The sequence below is a fragment of the Malaclemys terrapin genome, chromosome 4, assembly GCF_027887155.1.
Source record: "Malaclemys terrapin pileata isolate rMalTer1 chromosome 4, rMalTer1.hap1, whole genome shotgun sequence".
Classification (NCBI taxonomy): domain Eukaryota; kingdom Metazoa; phylum Chordata; order Testudines; family Emydidae; genus Malaclemys; species Malaclemys terrapin.
This window is the reverse complement of record NC_071508.1, coordinates 84,153,546-84,176,192: the sequence shown is the minus strand read 5'-3', so window position 1 is coordinate 84,176,192 and position 22,647 is coordinate 84,153,546. Positions and strand designations below refer to the sequence as shown.

At 45.2% G+C, this 22,647-nt stretch overlaps 1 protein-coding gene across 2 annotated transcripts in view; it reads right to left on the bottom strand.

The window, feature by feature from the left end:
* Positions 1-559: 559 nt before the first annotated feature.
* The window catches only part of PALS1 (protein associated with LIN7 1, MAGUK p55 family member), a 134,065-nt gene continuing 111,977 nt past the window's right edge, over positions 560-22,647 (bottom strand). The window contains exons 11-14 of one of the 2 annotated variants that reach the window (XM_054026938.1): positions 22,464-22,631; positions 20,432-20,634; positions 17,029-17,139; positions 560-3,647 (exon numbers count right to left, since the gene is read on the bottom strand). In XM_054026938.1, coding sequence (XP_053882913.1) covers positions 3,471-3,647; positions 17,029-17,139; positions 20,432-20,634; positions 22,464-22,631 — 659 coding nt within the window. In that variant the 3' untranslated portion in view covers positions 560-3,470. Of the gene's footprint in view, positions 3,648-17,028; positions 17,140-20,431; positions 20,635-21,074; positions 21,135-22,463; positions 22,632-22,647 lie in introns of those variants that run through there. The other variant, XM_054026939.1, reaches the window with a different exon arrangement.

Here is a 22,647-nt window from a genome sequence, read left to right as displayed (position 1 = left end):
GTTTAACCTTGACTGAAATGGCAAAGCCGTTTTCTGAGCAGCGTGATCTAGGGCTCTGAAGTCCCTGTTGTGCTAAGTGTAGACAGACAAGGCAAAAACAATCAATAGGCCAGTCCTATTATTCTTCTGCTGTTGAGGGGTCAAACATGGCAATACAATATATGCACAAAGGCAACATTTATAGCATTTCTTAAGTTTGGAATGCAGGAGTTGGGAGCAGGACTGTCCTCAGTCTTCTCCAGGGTGTGGTACTGGACAGGATTACAGCTAGAGCTCTGCAGGGGTGTAAGGCTGCTGCTGGGCTTCAATTCCCACTTGACTATGAGCACAGCCCTAATTCACAGTCTTCCTTATCAGCTACATGCATACCCCTGAGCTGTGCCCACATAGTAAGACACTTAGGGTATTTATTTTGAGCTTAAGGGGCACTTAGTGCTTTTTTAAAAAATTACAGAAGAATGAACTCTTCAATTGAAACACTTATGTTCACCAACCCCAAAGCAGCCTTTCTGCCATTGCTCAGCAAGCATATAAGCAAATGATTTCAAGAGTAGCTATGTCAGATAAAAACTGTAGTGATTTATTTTGTCTAATTATTTTACATTTTTTACAGTGTGCAGTTCATGAGGTCTCCAAATACAGAGTGCAGATACAGGATACAGACATACAAGTTGGGGCTAACCACAGGTCACAGTAAAGTTCTTAGTTGTTAAGTCCACATCATATTATACAACTATTCATAATCCTTGTTAATTCAGATGATGAAACCATTTTTTCAATAAATCTGGATTGATAAAAATGAAGATACCTTCCCCTTTCAGCTGGCTATTAGGTGACAATGCCTAGTGTTTTCTTCCAATAATCCAGTCTGTTTCATCCTTTTACCCCAAGAGGGGACTGAAGAGAGACTCTCCTGTCATGACAAAATGGTAGAAAATGATTTCCTACTTACTCCATGTTCAGGCAATTCAGGGTCAAACTCTAAAACTGGTGCCAGATACAGAGCTCAGCAAGCCTGGTCTGTTCCTCAGTGCTGCGCCAGCATGCCCACATAATTGGATACAAAGCCAACACTGACTCCTATGGTCTTGATCATTTCACTTCCATAAATGGATCTCTCTGAAATACCACAACACCCCCCTCATATTTCAAAAACAGAGAGGGTACAGTTAAACATCTCACAACCTACTATAAATCTACTGCATTCCAAAGTCTGTTCAAAGGCTTCAGACATCTGAGGAAATTCAGGGGAAGGGTAGGAGAGAAAAGGGGGTGAGATTTACCAGCATTCACAGCATTATTTAATGACAACAGAATATTATTGAACCCTCACACATTCAATGTTACAGAGTGAAATTTTGATAATTCACCTGTGACACCTTTAAAGATGCCTCTCTAAAGATTGCACTTTAACAACTTTTCACTTTCTCAACTGACTATAGATTACATCTCTTAGGTTTTGTTAAAAAAAAAAAAGTTGCTGAACTTGGAAGGGCAGAATTGATGGATAATGCTGTAGCCTCCCAGCACCTTAGTCTGCTGTGAGAGCTACAAAACTCAAGAGTTAAATGCACGTGCAATGTGAGGCAGGGAGCCATTACTTTGAATACTTTACCCAGAAGTTAATTTAGTAACATTCTAGCTGTTGGCCTAAACATGATGTGCAGTTCATTTCAGTGTCATTTAAGTCTTCCAACACCTGCCTTGCTGGAGGTATGTCAGTGAATGGACCTTATAATTCTTCTCTCACTCATAGCATGTTCACCAACATACTATGTACCACGGTTCTAAAACCCAACTGAACAGCATATAACGTCTTTCCATAGGCAACCAACTTGCTGGGGGTCTTCTAGGTTAACTGCAGACAGAGATTGTACTATATTTCACCCTGCAATACAGGAATGTTAGTTTACTAAAAGTGATTTAAAACAACCGTTTCACACTATACTCATTCTCTATGTAGCTTAGAGCTCTTCATTCAGCTATGGCCACACAGAAGGCAAAAGAGTTTTGCCTGGATTTGTTCTTTGAAGAAATTATACACACAAGACTGAAAAACTAACTTCATTTCTCACTGTTGCATTGAATTCAGCTACACATTGACATAACTCCAGTGTTTAACTGTGGGAACAAGGAAACACTCTGGCTAAACAAGAAGCGAATCAACATTCACATTCAAGATTGTTTTAGGGGGAAGCATGAACAAATAAAAGCTAAAGGTAACATTATTTCATTTCAATGCTTGGAATAGCTCTGCTGCAGATTTGACAGCTGCACAACTTTCACAACTCAGGCTAGTCTATAGGGACATGCTGAACTTGGATGGCAGAACATGTTAGGATATATACCTGGCAATACATATGTTTCCATTTCTCAAGTTCTTTCCCTAAGGTTATTGGTTTACTTACAGTAGCTACATTCAGCAGTTTTAATTCCAGTTAGTTACCTGTAGGACCATTAGCCATAAGACATACCAGGGCCAAAAATAAAAAGACACTAATCACAACTGCCCATTCAGACAGTATTCTTTATGTTATAAACATAAGAACTGTTTACATTATCAGGAAGAAATTTTTTTTAATCTGCATGTTTTATAAGAATGTCTTTTTTTTTTTTTAATAAAAATATAACCTCTGCCTTCTAAACATCTCTACAAATCTGTGGGGAGCAATGGCTCCCAAATCAACTGATAAGCTTTAAAGAAAAACAAAATTCCATAAAAATATCACATCTAAAAGATCAGTAAATATTCCTTTTTCATTGGACCTACGGTTAATGTGCAGTCAAATCTGATTTACAAAGTCTGACTAAAAAGACACAAAGGGTTGAAATATTTACATTATACACATTTTCCAAATTACAGTGCTCTCAGAAAGTGGAATGTAAATAATTAAAAAAATAAATTCAAGCCTAACCAGGCAGCTTCAGACCAAAGCGGCACCTTATTCTGTGTATTTTTAAAAGGGGAGAATTTCTCATAAACCTTAGTGTCTCATGTAGATTATTTCTCTGCCCAGTGTTTTTGTAAAAGGTATATTCACAAACTACTATCATGTCCCACAAGTCATTAAGTTAACAGTGTTAAATAATAATATTTATAACTATGCGACATGGACTGTATATATACATACATTTAAAATCTTTAGTTTTTAAAGAAAGGTGATTGTAGATAGAAAAGGTGAAGCAGCTGCTAGAAAGGCTAGTTAAATTGTTAAAAAGTGTACTGGCTTGTTCAGAGCTTCCATTTCTAGTCCAAAGAGAAGAAAACCCAATCTTTAATCAGTATATCATTCTGTTCATGAACTGCCTACTGGATTTTTTTCACTAATACATCAACTATCAAGGGGTGCACCTACAGAGGTCTAGAGTTCACTCTGCCACCTAATATTTAAGTTGTATTGATTCATGTGCAATCTCCCTTTGACAGACTGCTGGATAGAAATCTGCTTGTCCCTTAAAACTGTTCTTTTTCACCGTAACCAGGTGGATGGCACCCACTGAGGTTCCGTGTCAAGTTTGTTTATTAAACGAAGTAGCTCCTGATATGCCTTATCAAGATCAGAATTCACAATCGCTGTGTCAAAGTAGTGGCCATTGTTCTGTTCCATCTCTCTGGTCTTCTCTATGATTTCTCTTAGTTCTTCTGGCTGTAATGAAAACATAGGTGGAATTAATTTATATGGTATAATTATATGTACATACACACATGCCACCTGAATGTTCACTGTGGAAAAAATAGTACAAAACTACTCATTAGGGGATTGTAAGGTCTTGTACAAAATTTTCATGGCACAGGCAAGTTTGGCTTGGCAACTGCTACAGAGGGTTAGAAAAATTTAATTCCACACACAATGGTTAAAAATGTATGAAATTGTACAACTACAACAAGTATTTTTTCAGCAGGCATGTATTTTAATAAGGGCAAGATATGAGACATTTCTGTGCATTTTAATAACTATCCAAAATTTGGTACTTTTGTTATGTGTATTCTAAAAGACTTTAAAGTCTTTAGCAGTAGTTGGTCAGGAAATTCCACTGATCATGCCCAGTCTTATTGCATCACTAGATGATGATGCAGTATGGAGTGAAAAAATGTTTAAAGACACAAAAGGAAAATGATAGAATGATTATTGCAATTAACTGCCCAGCAAATAAATGCCCTTGAAGGAACCAAATAAGAGGGGAAAAAAAGAAAATGTTTCATATAAAATAAAGGGTTAGATTTTCAGGAGTGCCAAAGTGATGTATTAGCCAAATTCTCGTTAATTTAAACAAAAAATACCAAACCAGTGATGTGAAAGAGAGAGTGCTGAGATACTTTATTTAGATTATGTTACAGAAATCGGAACCATGACTTTGAACATGTAACAACACATAATTACAAGAATTAAAACAGAGTTTAGAAAAACGTATTTAAAATATGCTCATCTTTAAAAACCTACAGGAAAAGGGACAAAGGCCTCATGATAAGAGTTACCAAAAAAAAAAAAAAAAACCCCAAAACCCCCCCCCAAAAAACCCCACCAGGATAATGAGAAAATAAAGAACCACACAAAGCAGAGTTGCTGAAACCATTTCACCATCTAGTAAATGTTGCAATAAAAACAGAAGAGGAGTTTCAGGGGAATGAAAGAGCAAGTGGCAGAAAAGCAGGAAAATTGCAGGTGGGCTGGAAATGAATGTCCAGGTAAGAGAGGCAGAGGGAGAACTGCGAAGGAAGTTAGCAGTGGAATAGGATCATTTTACTTCAGGATTTTTATCAGTGTAAACAGATTACAGAACCATGACAGATTTCTCAAAGCTTCCTGTGCTTATTCCAGTGCAGCATTAACTAAGGCAAAAAATATTGTTTCCCTAGGATACTTGAGATAAGAAGTAAGGCAGGGATTTTCAAAGAGGCCTAAAAGAGATTTTAGGATTAAGCCTGATTTTTGTTAGTCTTTAATTAAAAAACCCAAAGTTTTTTTGGGGAAAGGCTAGAATAGAAGCTTCCACAAAAGAGACGGTTACTCACCCTGTGCAATAATCAAGGTTCTTCAAAATATGACCCCCTATGGGTGCTCCATTGTAGATACGGCAGCACCCTGTGCACCTGGATCAGAGATCTTCATCAGCAGTGCCCGTCAGATTGCACATGCACACCTCCCATCTCGCGCCATGAGTGGGATGTATATATAGCGCTGTGTGGTCCGACTGCCCCCAGTTCCTTCTCTGCAGCAGAGCTAATGTTTCAGCTCTGCTGCAGAGGGGAGGAGGGCGGGTAGCGGAGCACTCAAAGGGACACATCTTGAAGAAGCTCAGTTACTACACAGGGTGAGTAATCTCCTCCTCTTCCTCAATTGATGTCCCTCTGGGTGCTCCACTGTAGGTGACTAGAAACAGGGCCCCTAATTGGAAGGCTCGGGCTTCGGAGCGGTATTTACTGCAGATGATCGGACACAATCTGCTGAGACGTCCTGAGTAATGGTATAGGGACAAAGACTGAACTGGTGAGGGTGGCCCTGGGCTGGAGGAGAGTTCCAGCCTGTGTATTGAAAATTTGTGACCTGTTTGTACCATCTATCAGAGTGAGATACTGCTTGATTCAAATCCTGTTTCGTTTATAGAACTCAGATTGCAAATATACTTTTATTTCTTAGATCCAACTTTGATCTCTAGGCTTACTACTTATCACTAAAAATCTAGCTTTCTGTAATTAATAAATCTGTTTTATATTTTACTTAAAACAGTGTACTTTGGTTGAAGTGCTTCGGAAATCTCAGCTCAGTTTACAACAGCTAGTGTAGGTCTTCTCCACTTCGAGGGAGGGCAGATTGGGCAATGAACTTACACTAGTTAGGCTTCTGACCAGGGCAAGATGGTATAGTTCTGAGGTGCAATGCTGGGGGGAATTGGCCGGAGCCTCTCTATTGTTGATTCATGAATGGCTGGGAGAAACATTCATGTAACTCAGTTGGTTGTGTCCCTGCCTGTGGATGTCTGTGTAGTACCTGCCAGAGGTTTGTAGCTTGCCAACTGCATCACAGAAGAGGGGCTCAGTGGTCCTACAGTTTAGGTTGCACTCCGGGAACCCCGTCACATCAACCACACTTCCAAAATAGCTGTTTGGGTGGAGGTGCGTGACAAGTAGCTCCCTGTGGAGTTGTATGTCTGCATTTGGTAGGGGGCTTCTGTCAACGACTTTGGGTATCATACTGTCGCTGGGGAGTGTATTACGGTGGTTGGGATCATGGAAGAAAGAACGGTTACTTACCTTCTGTAACTGTTGTTCTTCGAGATGTGTTGTTCACGTCCATTACACATTAGGTGTGCGCGCGCCGCGTGCACGGACGTCGGAAACTTTTTCCCTTAGCGGCTCCCGTCGGGCCGGCGGGGCCCCCACCTTCCCGCCAGAGCGGCGCCCCGCTCCAGGGTATATATATCCCTGCCGACCCGACCCCTCCGGTTCCTTCTTGCCGGAGACTCCGACAGAGGGGAAGGAGGGTGGGAAGTGTAATGGACGTGAACAACACATCTCGAAGAACAACAGTTACAGAAGGTAAGTAACCGTTCTTTCTTCTTCGAGTGATTGTTCACGTCCATTACACATTAGGTGATTCCCAAGCTTACCATTGGAGGAGGGTAGGAGTCAAGGTACAACTGACTGTAACACAGCCCGGCCGACCATCGCGTCCTCTCTGGTCTGATGATGGATCGCGTAATGGGCTGTGAACGTGTGTATGGACGACCAGGTGGCTGCCTTACAGATCTCCTGGATCGGGACCTGCGCCAAGTAGGCCACTGAGGATGCTTGGGCTCTAGTCGAATGGGCCCGGATATCCGGGGCCGGAACATTGGCGAGCTCATAACAAGTGCGTATGCAATGCACAATCCATGCCGACAAGCGCTGTGTCGAGATAGGCAAGCCTTTCATACGTTCCGCAATCGCAATGAACAGCTGGGGTGTTCTGCGGAACGACCTGGTCCGCTCCAGGTAAAATGCCAACGCCCTTCGGACATCCAGGGTATGTAGGCTACGGTGGTGAGGGTCCGTATGGGGTTTTGGGAAAAACACCGGGAGGCAAATGTCTTGCCCCATGTGAAACTGTGACACCACCTTTGGGAGGAATTTGGGGTGCGGCCTAAGTTGCACCTTATCTTTATGGAACACCGTATAGGGTGGTTCCGACGAGAGGGCCCTCAATTCTGATACCCTTCTGGCCGACGTGATGGCCACGAGAAACGCCACCTTCCACGAGAGGTGCGTGAGGGAGCAAGTGGCCAGGGGCTCAAAGGGAGGACTCATGAGTCTATTTAGGACTAGGTTCAGAGACCACGTCGGAACCGGCGGGCGTGAGTAGGGAAACACCCTTTCCAGCCCCTTGAGGAATCTGGCCACTGTGGGGTTGGAGAATACTGACACTCCCAACTCTCCCGGATGGAAAGCCGAAATAGCGGCTAAGTGAACTCTAATAGAGGCGGGCGCAAGCCCTTGATTCTTGAGGTGCAGTAAATAGTCCAAGATGGACGGAACCGAGGCCTGTAAAGGCTGTATGCGTTGAGGCTCACACCAGTGGGAGAACCTTTTCCACTTTGCCAGGTATGTTGCCCTTATAGAGGGCTTCCTACTATTAAGGAGGATTTGCTGAACCTGGTGAGAGCACCTGTGCTCTGCATCGTTCAGCCAGAGAGATACCATGCCGTGAGATGAAGCGAAGACAGGTTCGGGTGGAGTAGGCGACCTTTGTCTTGCGTGACTAGGTTGCAATGGAGGGGAAGGGTGATTGGATCGGCTACGGACAGTTCCAGCAGGGACGTGAACCAATGCTGGCGAGGCCAGGCCGGGGCAATAAGTATAATCGTTGCCCTGTCCCTGCGGGTCTTGAGAAGAACCTTGTGTATAAGTGGAAATGGAGGGAAGGCATATTTTAGGCTCCCTCCCCATGGGATCATGAAAGCATCCACTAATGATCCCGGGCTGAGGTTCTGGAACGAGCAGAACTGAGGGCATTGGCTGTTGTCCCTGGTGGCGAATAGATCCACCCGGGGAAACCCCCACTTCCGGAAGATCGAATGCAGGACGTCTCCTCTCAGTGTCCATTTGTGCATTCGATAGGATCGGCTGAGGCGGTCTGCTAAGCCGTTCTGAATTCCCGGAAGATACGTCGCGATGAGGTGTATCGCATGGGCTATACAGAAGTTCCATAATTGGAGTGCCTCGCGACAGAGGGGAGAAGACCGGGACCCGCCCTGCTTGTTTATATAGAACATGGCGGTAGTGTTGTCCGTCAGGACTGCCACGCTGTGACCTTTTAGGAAGGCGTGGAAGGTCTGGCAGGCGAGGCGAACCGCTCTTAGCTCCTTCAGATTGATGTGAAGCAGCTTGTCCTCTCCGGACCACAGCCCTTGGGTCCGCAGTTCCCCCAGGTGCGCCCCCCAGCCTATGTCTGATGCGTCTGTCACTAACGTCAGAGTGGGTTGTGGGGCAGCAAAGGGGATCCCTTCGCATACCTGCTGGCGATCGAGCCACCAGCGTAGTGAGCTGAGCACCTGGTTCGGGATCGTGACTACTTGATCCAATGGGTCTCTGTTGGGGCGATGCGTGTGGGCGAACCACAACTGTAAAGGCCGGAGTCTCAGCCGGGCATGTCTGACCACGTGCGTGCAAGCTGCCATATGCCCCAGAAGCTGCATGCAACACCTTGCCGTTGTCGTGGGAAATTTTTGGACCGAGCTTACGGCCCCGTGAATTGACATGAACCGTGCCTCTGGTAAACTCGCTCGCGCGGTTACCGAGTCCAGGGTAGCACCTATGAAGTCCAGCCTCTGTGTGGGGATTAACGTGGATTTCGGCACGTTGACCCAGAGGCCGAGCTTGTCGAACGTCTGCAAGGCCAGCGTCACGTGAGATCGGACCTCGGCCTCCGACCTGCCCGCGAGTAGCCAATCGTCCAGGTACGGGAACACACGCATCCTTCTTTTTCGAAGGAAGGCTGCTACCACGGACATGCACTTTGTAAACACCCGTGGAGCTGACGCCAGGCCGAAGGGCAGGACAGTAAATTGGAAATGGCGCTGTCCGACAACGAAGCGCAGAAAACGCCTGTGGGCCGGATTGATTGCGATGTGAAAATAGGCATCTTTCATATCGAGGGCAGCATACCAATCCCCCGGATCCAGGGATGGGATAATAGTTCCAAGGGAGACCATACGGAAGCGCGCTTTGATCCAGAAACCTGTTTAGATCGCGCAGGTCCAAGATAGGACGGAGGCCTCCTTTCACCTTGGGGATCAGGAAGTATCTGGAATAGAATCCTTTTCCCCTTAGGTCCAGAGGGACCTCTTCTACTGCTCCTGCAGCGAGAAGGGTCTGTACCTCCTGTATGAGGAGTTGCTCGTGAGAAGGGTCCCTGAAGAGGGACGGGGAAGGGGGATGGTAGGAAGGGGGCGAGGAAAACTGGAGGGTATAGCCCGCCTTCACTGTGCGCAGGACCCAGCGGTCCGATGTTATGCGCGACCAGGCCCTGTAGAATTGGGACAGACGGTCCTTGAAACCCAAAGGAGGATCCGGTATATGAAGTGGTACGCTGTCCTCGGGCGCAGCTTCAAAAGCCTGCTTTATTTCCCGGCTGCGGCTTGCCCTGGCCGTGATTCTGGCCCTGGTTAGGCGTATTGTTACGTCTCCGCCTGTTATCCCTGCCTCGACGGCGGTAAGGCTCGTGTCGGGGCCGAGGGTGGTAATGCCTTTGCGGCGGTTGGGGTTTGAAGGGCTTACGCTGCGTTACCGGCGTGTGCATACCCAACGACTTAAGGGTCGCTCGTGAGTCCTTAAGGCTATGTAGCCTGGCGTCCGTCTGCTCGGAAAACAAGCCCGAACCTTCAAACGGGAGGTCCTGCAGCGTGGTCTGCACCTCCGGCGGGAGGCCTGAAGCCTGCAACCACGCCGAACGCCTCATCACGACTCCCGACGCGATTGTTCTAGCCGCAGCGTCGGCTGAGTCCAGTGCGGCCTGTAAAGAGGTCTTGGCCACTGCCATTCCCTCGTCCACCAGGGCCGTGAACTCCGGATGCGCGTCCGGTGGGAGGGATTCCTTGAACTTGGCGACTGATGCCCAAGAGTTAAAATTATGCCTGTTTAGAATCGCCTGCTGATTGGCGATCCTCAGTTGCAGGCCCCCCGATGAATAGACTTTCCTCCCGAATAGGTCCAATCTCTTAGCTTCCTTGCCCTTGGGGGCAGGAGCTTGCTGGCCATGTCGCTCCCTTTCGTTGACCGCCGAGACCACCAGCGAACAGGGGGACGGATGTAGAAAGAGGAAGTCAAACCCTCTAGATGGGGCGAAGTATTTCCTCTCCACTCCCCTTGCAGTTGGCGCACTGGAGGCCGGTGTTTGCCACACCGTCTTATAGTTGGACTGTACTGTCCGTATAATCGGGAGAGCGACTCTGGAGGGGCCCTCTGGGCTCAGGATATCGACCATGGGGTCGTCCTGCTCTATGGTCTCCTCCGCTTGCAAGCCCAGATTGAGGGCTACCCGGCGAAGCAGGTCTTGGTGTGCCCGATGGTCAATCGGGGGAGGGTCGGACACCAGTGTGCCCGCTACCGCCTCATCTGGCGAGGAGGAAGAGGTCGGGGCCTTCTGCCCATCCTCATTGTCCTGCAATCCGGCATCAGCCAATTGCTCCTCTGCGGCCTGACCCGCTGCGTGGGATTGGGACGGTACCGTACTCGGTGCCGAGTCCACTCCTTCCCGCTCCGGTGGTCTAGAGACCGTTGCCTCCCTATACGATGGCGGACGGTGCCGCGGGGAGCGGGATCGGTACCGGGATGGCCCGGGTCTGGAGGCTCCCGATGGGGGCTCTTGTTGGTGGTAGGCCCAGGGTGTCCAGAATGGCCATTGGCTCGGCTGGCCCCATTGTGACTGACCGTAGTCCCTGCTGGCTTGTGACCTACGGGCATAGCCGCCGTATCGGTCTGAGTCAGTCCCCGAGACCACGGACAGTGACCTGGAAGGCCACGGTGGGGCCATGGGACGGTGCCGGTCCGGTATTGGGGAGTAGCGCCTCCGCGACCAGGACCTGGAATGGCGCCTCGTCGACCTGGACCTGGAACGGTACCGGTGATCGCGGGACCGGGAACAGCTACGGGTGGTCGGCCTCGGGTAACGAGCCGCCGATGCTTCGCGGTGCCGACTCGTGCTTGGTTGCTGAGTCGGTGCCGGCCGTTTGTTGAAGCCCGACTGCTGCGGTGCTTCTTGCGCCGGGGGCAACCGGGAGTCCACCGAGGCGGAGCTCGACCGGGACCGGTCCCTGGAACGGTGCCGAGACGGCGACCGTGGTGGGCGCACCATCGCCGGCTTGCCTCTGCGCGGCAGCATAGGCGGGGCGCCTTCAGCGCGTGCCAGGGCCTCGACGGACAAGGCAATGAGGTCCTTAGCTGCCTCAAACGTGTCCGGAGTGGAGGGCTGTTCCACCAGTTCCTCCAGCCCTGCATCCTCGCTCGACGCGCTCATCCCGGGGCTCGACGGGCCCTTCGGCGCCGGAGCCACTACCGGGGTCCGTGATGAGGCCGTGTCGGCCTTAGGGGCACTCGAGGTCTTTACCGGTGCCGCCTTCTTGTGCGGGGAGCGGCCTCGGGCCTTAGGTTGGCCCTTCACTTTTGCCGGCGAAGACGATCGGCGTCGTGCACTTCCCCGCTGGGTCGGTGCCGCGGTCTTCGGGTGACCCGCCGGCGCCGGTTCCCGCACCGAAGCCGGGGCGCTCCGCACGGAGGCAGACGGTGCCGTCGAAGTGGAGGGCTGTAACGCCGTCTCCATGAGCAGCTGCTTAAGGCGAAAGTCCCTCTCTTTTTTAGTTCTGGGCTTAAAGGCCTTGCAGATTTTGCAGCGCTCCTTCTGGTGAGCCTCCCCCAGGCAACGAAGACACGAAGCGTGGGGGTCGCTCAATGGCATGGGCCTGCGGCACGTGGCACAGGCCTTAAAACCCTGGGCGTGTGGCATACCCCACCGCCCGGGGCCGGTGCCGGGGCTGAACAAACAACCCCAGCAGGAACTTTAAGTACTCTAATGAGCCGTTAACTACTGGTTAAACACTACACAACTAACTGATAACTGCTAGATAACTCTAATGTGCTAAGGGACACTCTCAGATGAGAGACAGAGTTGTTCCAACGCCGCCACGGACGGTAAGAAGGAACTGAAGGGGTCGGGTCGGCAGGGGCGCCGCTCTGGCGGGAAGGTGGGGGCCCCGCCGGCCCGACGGGAGCCGCTAAGGGAAAAAGTTTCCGACGTCCGTGCACGCGGCGCGCGCACACCTAATGTGTAATGGACGTGAACAATCACTCGAAGAAGAAGTTGGTACTTTCTCAGGCGTCTCTTTGGCCCTGCAGTGTAAATGCCCAGAGAGTGGAGGGTTGCTTGGGAGTCCTTAAGCAAGTGAAGGGAATCATACGTACTCTGCTTGAATATTTTGGGGCCCTTAAAGGGCAGGCCTTCAGTGGTGGTTTGTACCTCTTTAGGAAAGCCCGAGAAGTGCAGCCATGACGTCCGTCTCATTACAACAGCAGTTGCAATGGAGCAGACAGCGGTATCTGCAGCATCTAAAGAGGCTTGCAGAGTTGTGTGGGCCAAAAGCTGTCCTTCAGCTATGAGTGCCTGAAGTTGTTCTTTATTGTCATCAGGAAGGTCTTGATAGAGTTCCTGTATTTTAGAATAGTTGATGTAATTATACTTAGTCATGAGTGCCTCATAATTGGATATACAGAATTGGAGAGTAGCAGATGAATAAGATTTATGACTGAACAAGTCCAATTGTTTCCAGTCTCTAGCATGGTGCGCAAGTCGAGATTGGTATTGGTGTCCTTTTTCTGGCATAGGAACCAAGGAATTTGGGGTGGGGTGAATTGGTGGGATAGATGCTGGGGTCTGCCAGAGAACCTTGGCAGGATTGAGAAGGGCCTCATTGATAGGAAGGGCTATTTTGGAGGAGGAGGATGTGTGCAGGATGTTGAGCAGCTTGTGTTGTTGATCCTTCATCTCCTCCAAAGGACTGGGGAGGGAGACTACAATCCTGAGAAATAGCTCCTGGAAATGTTTGAAGATGTAAGCTGTGGTTGGGGAGAGGGGAAGAGAGAGGCATGATAGCCTCATCAGGGGAAGAAGTGGAATGGTGGTGGAATTTCCTCCTCTTGTTCTTCCTCCTCATCCGCTGTAGGGAGAGGCTCAGTCTCTGGTGGAGAAAGCAAAGGTATAGGTCTCCAGCTTTGCTCCCTGAGAGGCTTCTCAACCTGGGCTTTTGTAAATGGCTTGGAGTCCCAGTTTGGCCAATGTGAAGAGAGTGGAACATGGGGCTGCATCCATGGTGTCTATACCGGAGTTCTGGTTCAGGTGTAGATTTTTAATAGTGAGGATGTGTAGAGGAAGTTGTTTGCTCCTGTCTCGAGTAAGAAGGAGTGATGGAGCACTCCTCCTCCTCCTCTTCTTCCTTGTTGTCACTGAGGAAGGAGGGTGCCATCCTCAAAGAAGAAAGGGAAGAACATTGTGAGTCTGGAGAAGAAGGGGGAAGTGGGGGGAGGTCATATTTGAGTAATGGTGACTCAGGCATGTCAGATACAAGTAGGTCTTTAGGGTATCTGAATTCCTGAGGAGGAGGTAGGAGCATAATCGGTACCGGTGTATGAATCGATGCCGAGAAAGATGCCTTCTCCTGAGCAGCCAGCAGGTGGAGCTGAAGAACTGCTCAGTACAGAGGGCTGTACGTCTGCCTGGTTAGGATCTTTGACCGTTGTTTCATTCACCTACTCTGAAGGGCCCTGGAGCTATGTCCCCTGTCGGAGAATGCTGAGGCATCTGACCTCGCAGGGGATGATTTTCTAGTAGGTAGTGTCTCAGGGATTGATGAGGGATCCTATTTCTTATCGTCAAAGTGGGAAAGAGATGACTCTCTCTTATAGGGATGTGGGAGATGAGGATCAGCAGATGAACTTGCAGAGCAGGGAAAGCTGAACAGTGGGAGAGTCCAGGCCCAGGTCTGATTCTTGATGGAGTGCTTTCTCCATGAGAAGTCATAACCAAATGTCCCAGTCTTTTCTGGTTCTGGCAGTCAAATTGTGGTAGTGGGAACACTTTTGTGGGATGCGTCCCTCTACCAGACAGTGAACGCACTGTGGGGGCTGTCTGTTATTGGGAAGGCAACCCAGCAAGTCACTCACCTCTTGAACCCAGGAGATCTGGGCATAAGGATGAGGGGGGAAAAAGCTTCCAGGTCAGGAAGGAGAGAAATGAAAACCTAAGCTATGAAGTAATGAGTAGGGTAAAGTGAAAACAATTATTTTTTGGAAGGGTGGGGGGGGGGGGGGGGAGGGGATACAGAGGCAAGAAGAAGAAATTACTAAACTAAACCTAACAGGTAAGGCACTATCTAAAGGGTCAAAAAGGAGGAGAAGCAGGCTCTGCTGCGGATTCCATCCCAGACCAAAGGCGGTAGTGAAGGAACTGGGGGGCGGTCAGACTGCACCGCGCTATATATACGTCCCGCTCACAGCACAAGACGGGGAGGTGTGCATATGCAGTCCAACAGACACTGTTGATGAAGATCTCCAATCCCAGGCCCAGGGGAAGCTGCTGCACCTACAGTGGAGCACTCAGATTCTTCAGTGGAGCACCCATAGGGACAACACTCAAAGAAGAACTAAAATATTCCATCCTGTAACTCCAGTGGGAATAATCATGAAGAAAACAGAGATGATTTGCAAGAAGAAAATATTTGTATTTATTTTTCCTATCACCAACAGCCAGAGTGGATAACAATTGATGATTTTTTTTGAAAAAAAATAATTAGTTTTTAATTTAAATAAGTTTTTCTTTTAAAAATAAACCTGTTTAAAATTAAATCTTAATTTAAAACTAAATATCATTCTTATAGCTCTCTCTGTACCCATTCCAAATTTTTAACATCGTTTGCGGTGTGGACACCAAGACCTGAACATAGAACTCCAATAATGGTCTCACAAATGCTGTCTGAAGGGATAATACCATCTCCCTATTCATATTTGATATTCTGCTACTTATGTATCCCACAGTCATGTTTGCCCTCTTAGCTACAGCAAATCACTGACAGCTCACCATCAGTTGGTTATTGACCATGACCACCACATCCTTTTTAGTACCGCTGCATTCCAAGGTCTCCCATATTGTGCAACCTATGGCTTTATTTCTAGATGTGCAACCTTGCATTTGGATCATTAAAATACTTGTTCAAATGAGTCCACCTGTTAACTGAAATCCTGAATCCTATACCCTGAAAATGTACAGAAAATGGAGAGTCCAACCAGAAGACAAGCCATCTTGGATAACTATTTGAACTAGACATAGAATTCTTCCCACTCAAGTTCAAATATTTAACATAGATATAGTATCTGAAATCCCATACATACAGAATATTCTTAATTAAAATCAGTTTATTATTTTTATTTTTTGTATACCCTTTATTACCATTAAAATTAACCAAAACAGATATTAACATGAATTAATGGGGCTTGGAGCTTTGGGTTTTTCCCACAATCTTAATTTTACTGAGCTTCCAAAACAATAAACTGCTAGTAAAACACTTAGTTTGTGCTCTAATTTTAATTCAGGAATGTCATGCAATTGGTGTGCCACACACTGATCCCTTTGTTCAGTGGCATGTGCTAGGTGTTTTCTATTGCAGCTCGGATTCTGAATTAATACATTAAGATATTTCTCAGTGACTGGTATATTATTGTAGTAAAATTACTGAACAGTCTTTGCCTAAAGACTCAGAGTATGTTTGCCTTAACACAAACTACAAATGCTTTCAAACGTGTTTATATTCTACAAAATAGCATCCAGTCTGCATATCTGTTCAGCAAACTACTTCTGCAGTTCAGATATGATTTAACATTTGAATATATGCAGCCAGATTGGGCGGGGGGGGGGGGAGAACCCACCTTAGGAAGCTAAGATTAGGTTTGTAATAAAAAAGGATTTCAAACTCAAAACATCTAAGGCATTTTTAACCAATAGGATTGAGGCACACAAATTATGCAAGTTAATTGTACTTTAAGACTGGTGAAATTACTTCCAATGTCATGAGTCCATCGCTGTAGTGTTCAACTCCATGCCAGCTGCTCTTCGGAAATATATGGCTCTAGTAATGTTTACTCATGACCCTGATCTACACTGACCAAAACACTGTCTTTAAAACTACATTAGATAACACAACTGCTCGAGGTTGTCTTCTAACACAAGCTGGTTTTCTAGGGAAGACAAACCCACAGAGAAAAGTGGCAGAAGAGTGAACAGTGGTGTGAGAAAAGAAGGGTATAGAGGTGGTTAGAACTGAAGCAGCAATGTACAGTTGTCCTGTATGAGACATTGTCGTATTTTAAATCTTTTCTTGTTTTCCTTTGCACACTTTGCTAGTTTTTTATTCTTTAAATTTTAAGTATGAAAATAATAGTTGAAGCCCACTTGCTGGCCCATTCAAGTATTTTTAACTGGTGGCTCACCATAGCTCTGGAGTTAAGCACTTCATGCATGCCAAAGAGTCAAGGGTCAAGCTTTGGAGTAAAAGCACTAAAGCAGCAACTGATCCCAAGTTAAAAAGCAGATCTTCAAGCCCAAAAGAATGTCACTGTCAGTTGCTCAAAGCCACCAAGTGTTACAGGCTGGATAGTATGCAGTAAATGAGACCTGTTGTAACAATTTAAAAAAACACTACTTAATTTGTTTTGATTTAGATTTTTGTTTTTAAAGGAAAAGGACAGGAAAGAGAAATATACCGTAGAACTACATGCTAGACCAGCATAGAATGCTATCTTCCCACATAATGCACCCACTCAATGAGGCATAAGTTCCTAAAGTTAAATAATTAAATTTAATTCTCTGGGCCTAACATTTTTCATATTACATATTTTTAGATTGCAGTAATAATGCTTAATATTTTTATGCCAAACTCTTTGGAGTTGTCTTTATCAAAAGAGCTCCAGACTTGTAAACAAAACCCACTTACTAAGAAATGTTAAATTACCTTTGGATTTTTACCCTCTTTGGCCAATAAAGCACGTAGCCGCTCTTGCGAAGGTGGTGCAATGAAGATAATATATGGTTTCAAGTCTGAATTGCGTAGGGTCTTCAATGACTGAAGAAGAAAATGTTCCATTTATTATTTCAATCTCATTAATATTGGTAAAGGAAAAGTATAGATGCACTGTTCACATAATGTTCTCAAATGCTAAGATAACTCAGTATAAATTTAAAGAGTTTATTTAAAGTTGTGACATTCCTTAATAGCAGCATTATTGTCTGGCTATGTGGCATTGTTAATCATCACTAACTCTGGTGCCATTCACCTTTTCCTAGGCAATTGGTATTACAACTTTTTTTTTTATTGCTTATGGGAACCTCAACATTTACTCTTGCTCAGAGTTCTTAACAGAAAAGTAGGTCAACTGTTCAACAAAGTTGGAGTGGCAGAAACTAAACATATGAACTCAGACTAATTAAACTTCTTTCAGTGTCCAAAGTACAAACAGTCTTAAACTACAGTTGCAATTTCTCCATATACAACTGAGAACCAGTATATAATGTGTTCTGTTACATACTGTTAAAAATTCCACACACAGCATTAACCTTAAAATTCGAAAAACAAACTTGTTATCCTCTCACAGTTTATCTTACCAAGACACACCAAGTGCATTAGTGATGTGCTAAGCATCCATTTTGCATAGTTTTGTGGCAAGATCACAGGACAGGGAGTCAGGAGGACTGGATTCTATTTCTGGCTCTTCAAGGACTTCCTTTTTTGTGACCCTGGAGAAGTCATCACCTCTCTGTGACTCAGCTTCCTCATTTTCAAAATAAGATCACTTACCAGCCTCACAGTGTGTGTTAAGAAGTGTAATTAATTTTTAATTATGTGTTTTGAGATTCTCTCATGGACCATTCTAGAGAAATATGAAGTATTACACTACCCAGATTGGAATGCATGGTCAGTGTAACTGTGACTTTTTAAACTTCTGAAATAGGGTTAAAGTTCTCCAAATGTATATAGTTAAAAACAAATAATGGAAATCATTTAGGTAATTCTTTTGTAACTACACCAATGTGATTTTCCACTATTTGTATTTGATTATCTAATTGCTATTTTACACATGGGCTTAACAAATACAGGACAATTATATGTGATACTGTGGCTGGCATAACAAGACTATAAAAATGCCCTGGCAAATCCTTTTGGTTTTACTAAAAGTTAAATTCTAATGTGCAGTTTTACCTGTTATTAAATAAAGTATATGCTCTGGTTACTGTACATAGAGCTGACCAAAAATGGGATTTCTGATTTGCAGGAAGTTTTGCTTTTTCTAAATTTGGTTTTGTTCCAAATTGGAATGAATTCAAGTTGTTTCAAAGTTTCTAGTGAATTAGAAATCCCCAAAATATTTCATGAATCAGAAAGACCGATATATGGTGTTTTCTAAATGAAATCTGCTCCCGAGTACCCTGACAGTGGCTGAGTGAAACCAACAAGAATGTCAATTTCACTTAGCAGCTATTAGAGTAGTGGGGTCTGTGTTTCTGGGGCAGCCCTGCCATGTGGACCTCCCCAGCCTGGGGCAGTCTGCATGGTAGAGCAGACCCAGAGCTGCACATCCTGGGAGCGAATCCCAGGTCTTCCAGGTTCAGCAACAGGGAGCTTGGAAGGCCTGAGAGCCCCAGCGTTAATAGATGTTCTAAGGTCTTCCAGGCTCCCTTCAGTAGAGCTGGGAGTCAAGCCCTGGTTAGAGCTGGAGCTCCTATGGGTTTCAGGCTCCCAGCTTCAAGGCAGGGAGCATGGAAGTTTGGCATGTCTGCCTGCACCAGAGCCATGGAACCTGCAAGACCAGGTCCTCAGGCTTGTGGCAGCTCATAGGCTGGAGCTGTCCCAGAGCCACTGAACTTTTAATACCCTGGCTCCCTAGTGGACTGGCAAGCCGGCAGGTTTCCCATGGCTCCATCAGAACCTTGCCTTTGATTTGCCAACAACTTACCTAACCTGAGAGGTTTTCACAAAATATTTTGGGTTTGACAAATTGGCATTTTACAATGGAACTGTTTCATTGGAAAATTTCCAACCAGCTCTAATTTTATACCACCTTAAATATCCCTTGGTAGATTCTTGAAAAATAAAATGTTATTTCTTAAAGTAGTTAATTACTAGACAAGTGAAGTAAGTACTTTGCTAATCATAACTCCTTGGCTATTGCAAGTTAATTTCCCCCTGAACCAAACCAGCACAAAATATTCAGTCACATTACAGATCAATTATTCTACTCTATACAAGTTCTTATACTGCACTCATCACCGTAGTGAGCACCTACCCATGTTTGTCTCTCTGAAATAAATCCCACCAGCATATGAATTTCAGGAGTGAAAAAAATTCTGAATTTCAAAACCACTAGATTTTTGTTTTAAATAGTTTTTCTTTTTTAAAGTTATTTTCATTTAATTGGAGGAAACACCACCCTCCTTTCCAAGCATCTGATGAAAGTTTCCCCTCTAAACTGCATGCTGAGTTTCAACTTGAGCTGAGTTTTACCATGTTTCAAAATATGTTTAGAATGAAAAAAGCTTGATCCCGCAAAGTACAGAACACCCTTCCTTCAACTTTCACTTAAGTCAAGGGTCTCAACTACACAGATTTATTCCACATGCAATTAAAGCACTAGCACAGGCCCATGTTTAGATGGTATGTTATTGAGCATTCACGCTATCAATCCTATTTCACCTGCATTTATCCCCGGGTCAACACACACAAACAGTGAAGTGATGCAAACTCATTGCCCTCTGTGGAACAATGGCAGGAGGGCTCATGTTTTACAGCCTTTGCTGTAATTTTACAAGGTAGCAAAGGCTAAAAAGAGGTCATAGCAGTAACTGGAGTTGATTAAAAGTATTGCTGTATATTCCACCTGCTAGAGCTGTTCTTCTGGGGACTGCATGAGCACTCCCTTGCTAATCAGTGCCTTAGTTTGAAAAGAGAGGTACCGTCCCCAAACTACTCCACCATCTGCAAGATTTCAGAGTCCAGACAGTAAGAGCATTCCAAGCCAGTGGGGGAAGGTGGGCATTATCAACACTCCTTAAAAAGGTTAAAAGTACTTAGGGCTTCAGTTTCCAGAGCACTTTTCACAAGTACTATTTATCTACAGAACAGATATGGATCAGGCTGCAGATATACAAGCTTCCTATACTTTATCTGCCAGAATGCCTGAACAATATATAAAAGGGGCTGCCCTAGGGATTGAACAGGCTGCAAACAGATTAATAGGAAATGGATTGTGACCAGGTGTTCGTTTCACACAGGCCACCAGTGTGGTTTTACTAATACCAGATGTAGTTCCTTCATTAACATGTTCAGTTTTCATAACAATTACTGCAATTAAATGTAATACCTGTGTATGGAGATTTAAAAGGCATATCTTGCCAGAGTTGATTACTTGCCGCACAGAGTCTATGCTGGTACCATACAGATTCTTCTCAAACTCGCCATGCTCAATAAATTTCCCTGCAGCTATGTCAGTCTCAAATGCCTGCCGTGAGATGAAATGGTAATCTCTGCCAGCTACTTCATTCTCTCGCCTACTCCGAGTGGTATCTGAAATTAACAACAGCCAAACTGACGTTGAGAAAAAATTGTGTACTTCTCAAATTCCAAATGGTTCAGGAGTAATACCCCTTTTCAGGTTATAGTACAATGCAATATCCAATTAGACAAAAGGGCAGCTATTCTTTTTCCAAAAATAAATATCTTTAAACAGATTAGTCTATGTCAATTGTATGATACTGATCTTGCATTTAGTGATTTTTCACCCAGAATGATCTGGAAACTCTTTACCAACTAGAAAAGAAATCCCTTCACTATGCAGCCACTTTGGATGGAAAGCTCCAGCTGTTTAACAACACACAGCAACATAATTCAGGACACGTAGTGGAGAATATCATATTCAATGGAAACTGCAGGGGGAAGTTAGGAAAGCACAGTATAATCATCCCAAATTTGAATTTAGCCAGGACCCCCATGTTAAAATCACTTACTATTGTGAAGTGTTCCATGGGATTTTTGACTACTGTAAGTGTCCCAATTTTATGTCCCATCTGGGAGAAGAAAAAAAAAAAAAAAAAAAAAAAGCACTTCCAGCAGCACCTAACACCATGTTATGGCACCATTCCAGTACTGACTTATCAAAGCTACTTTCTGCACACAAAGGTTATCTTTACTGATCCTCTAACTCAGAACTGATCTTACCCTGCTTAGCTTGCAATATTCACTAAGATCAAAGCCTGAGGTGATCTGGTTGTAGGGTATATGTAGGCTGGTGGTTATACAGTCTGATGGAACACACCCCTGTATTCACACCCTACAAACTACTGTAATAATCTTTGTACAAGGGATGCCATGTAAGGTATCATTTGAAAACTCAATTTGCTGGTCAGTATTGTCCTAATAAAATATATTTGGCAACACTGTATGTGAAGCTTTAAGACTTTTCTGTACAAATGTTCCAAATCACACAGCCCTGCCCAAGCAAAAGTTGGCAAACAGGTCTGTCCTAAATGAAGGAATGTGTGCTTGCCTTTATTTGCATTTAAGCAGTAAACAGAGTCATCAAGCAGGAAGGGAAAACAAAGGAAGTTCAAACAGGAAAGAAAAGAAAAAAACCCAGTAGGGAATATTCTTCCACACAGAGTCTGTGTCTCCTAGTTCTCAGCTGGATATAGCTTTCAAGAAGGGGACTGGAACTATGAAAAGCAGGGACAAACACCCGAAGGGACCCCTCTCCCCTCCTCCCTGCACATCTCTTTTTCTGCACCTGAGAAGACAAAAGGAAACAGCTGTTGGACTTTGGGGAGGGGGCCCTGACCTGAAAATGGTCAGTAATCTACTGGAGCATGTGGTGAGAAAGTTTGCTTTGCAACTAAGATAGTTTCTTACTAGTAAGCATTTTATCTTTATTTTTCTTTAACCATTTCTAACTTTTATGCATTACTTATATTCACTTAAAATCTCTCTTTGTAGTTGGTAAACTTGTTTAATCTAATACCCAGACACTTCAATTTAAACACACACTAACTATTTAAGGTAATAAAATGGCATATTATTCCCTTAAAGGAATAATGGACTTAATATATTTATACCATCCAGGAGAAGGCTAGGCAGTACATTTCTGGGGAAAATCCATGACTGGAAGTGTGTTGGCGTCAGTATAACAGAGGCTGCTGAGAGCCAGGGTGTAACTGGAAGGCTGCAGTTCCACACGGACACTCAGGATGTGGCTTGCATGCTAGAAGGCTGTTTGTGAGGGGCCCAGGAGGGAACTACTTCAGCAATGCATTGTAAGGCACCTAAGGTTGCAGGGCAGGGGTGACAGCCCTCCACTAGTCTGAATTGTACCCCGGTGTGTCACATACTCCCCTCAAACTTACGAGGAACTGCAGCTGCAAAGCGATCTACTTCATTATTCATTAGTCTCTGACGTAGTTCATTCTGGCCGCAGTTCTGTGGGCCAATCAGGACAATGGGCCTTTTCCTATTTGCTGGCTGGTGATACAGTGACATTTCCTCATAGGTTAAAATTTCTTCATTGTCATAATCTTCAGAGAGAAAAAC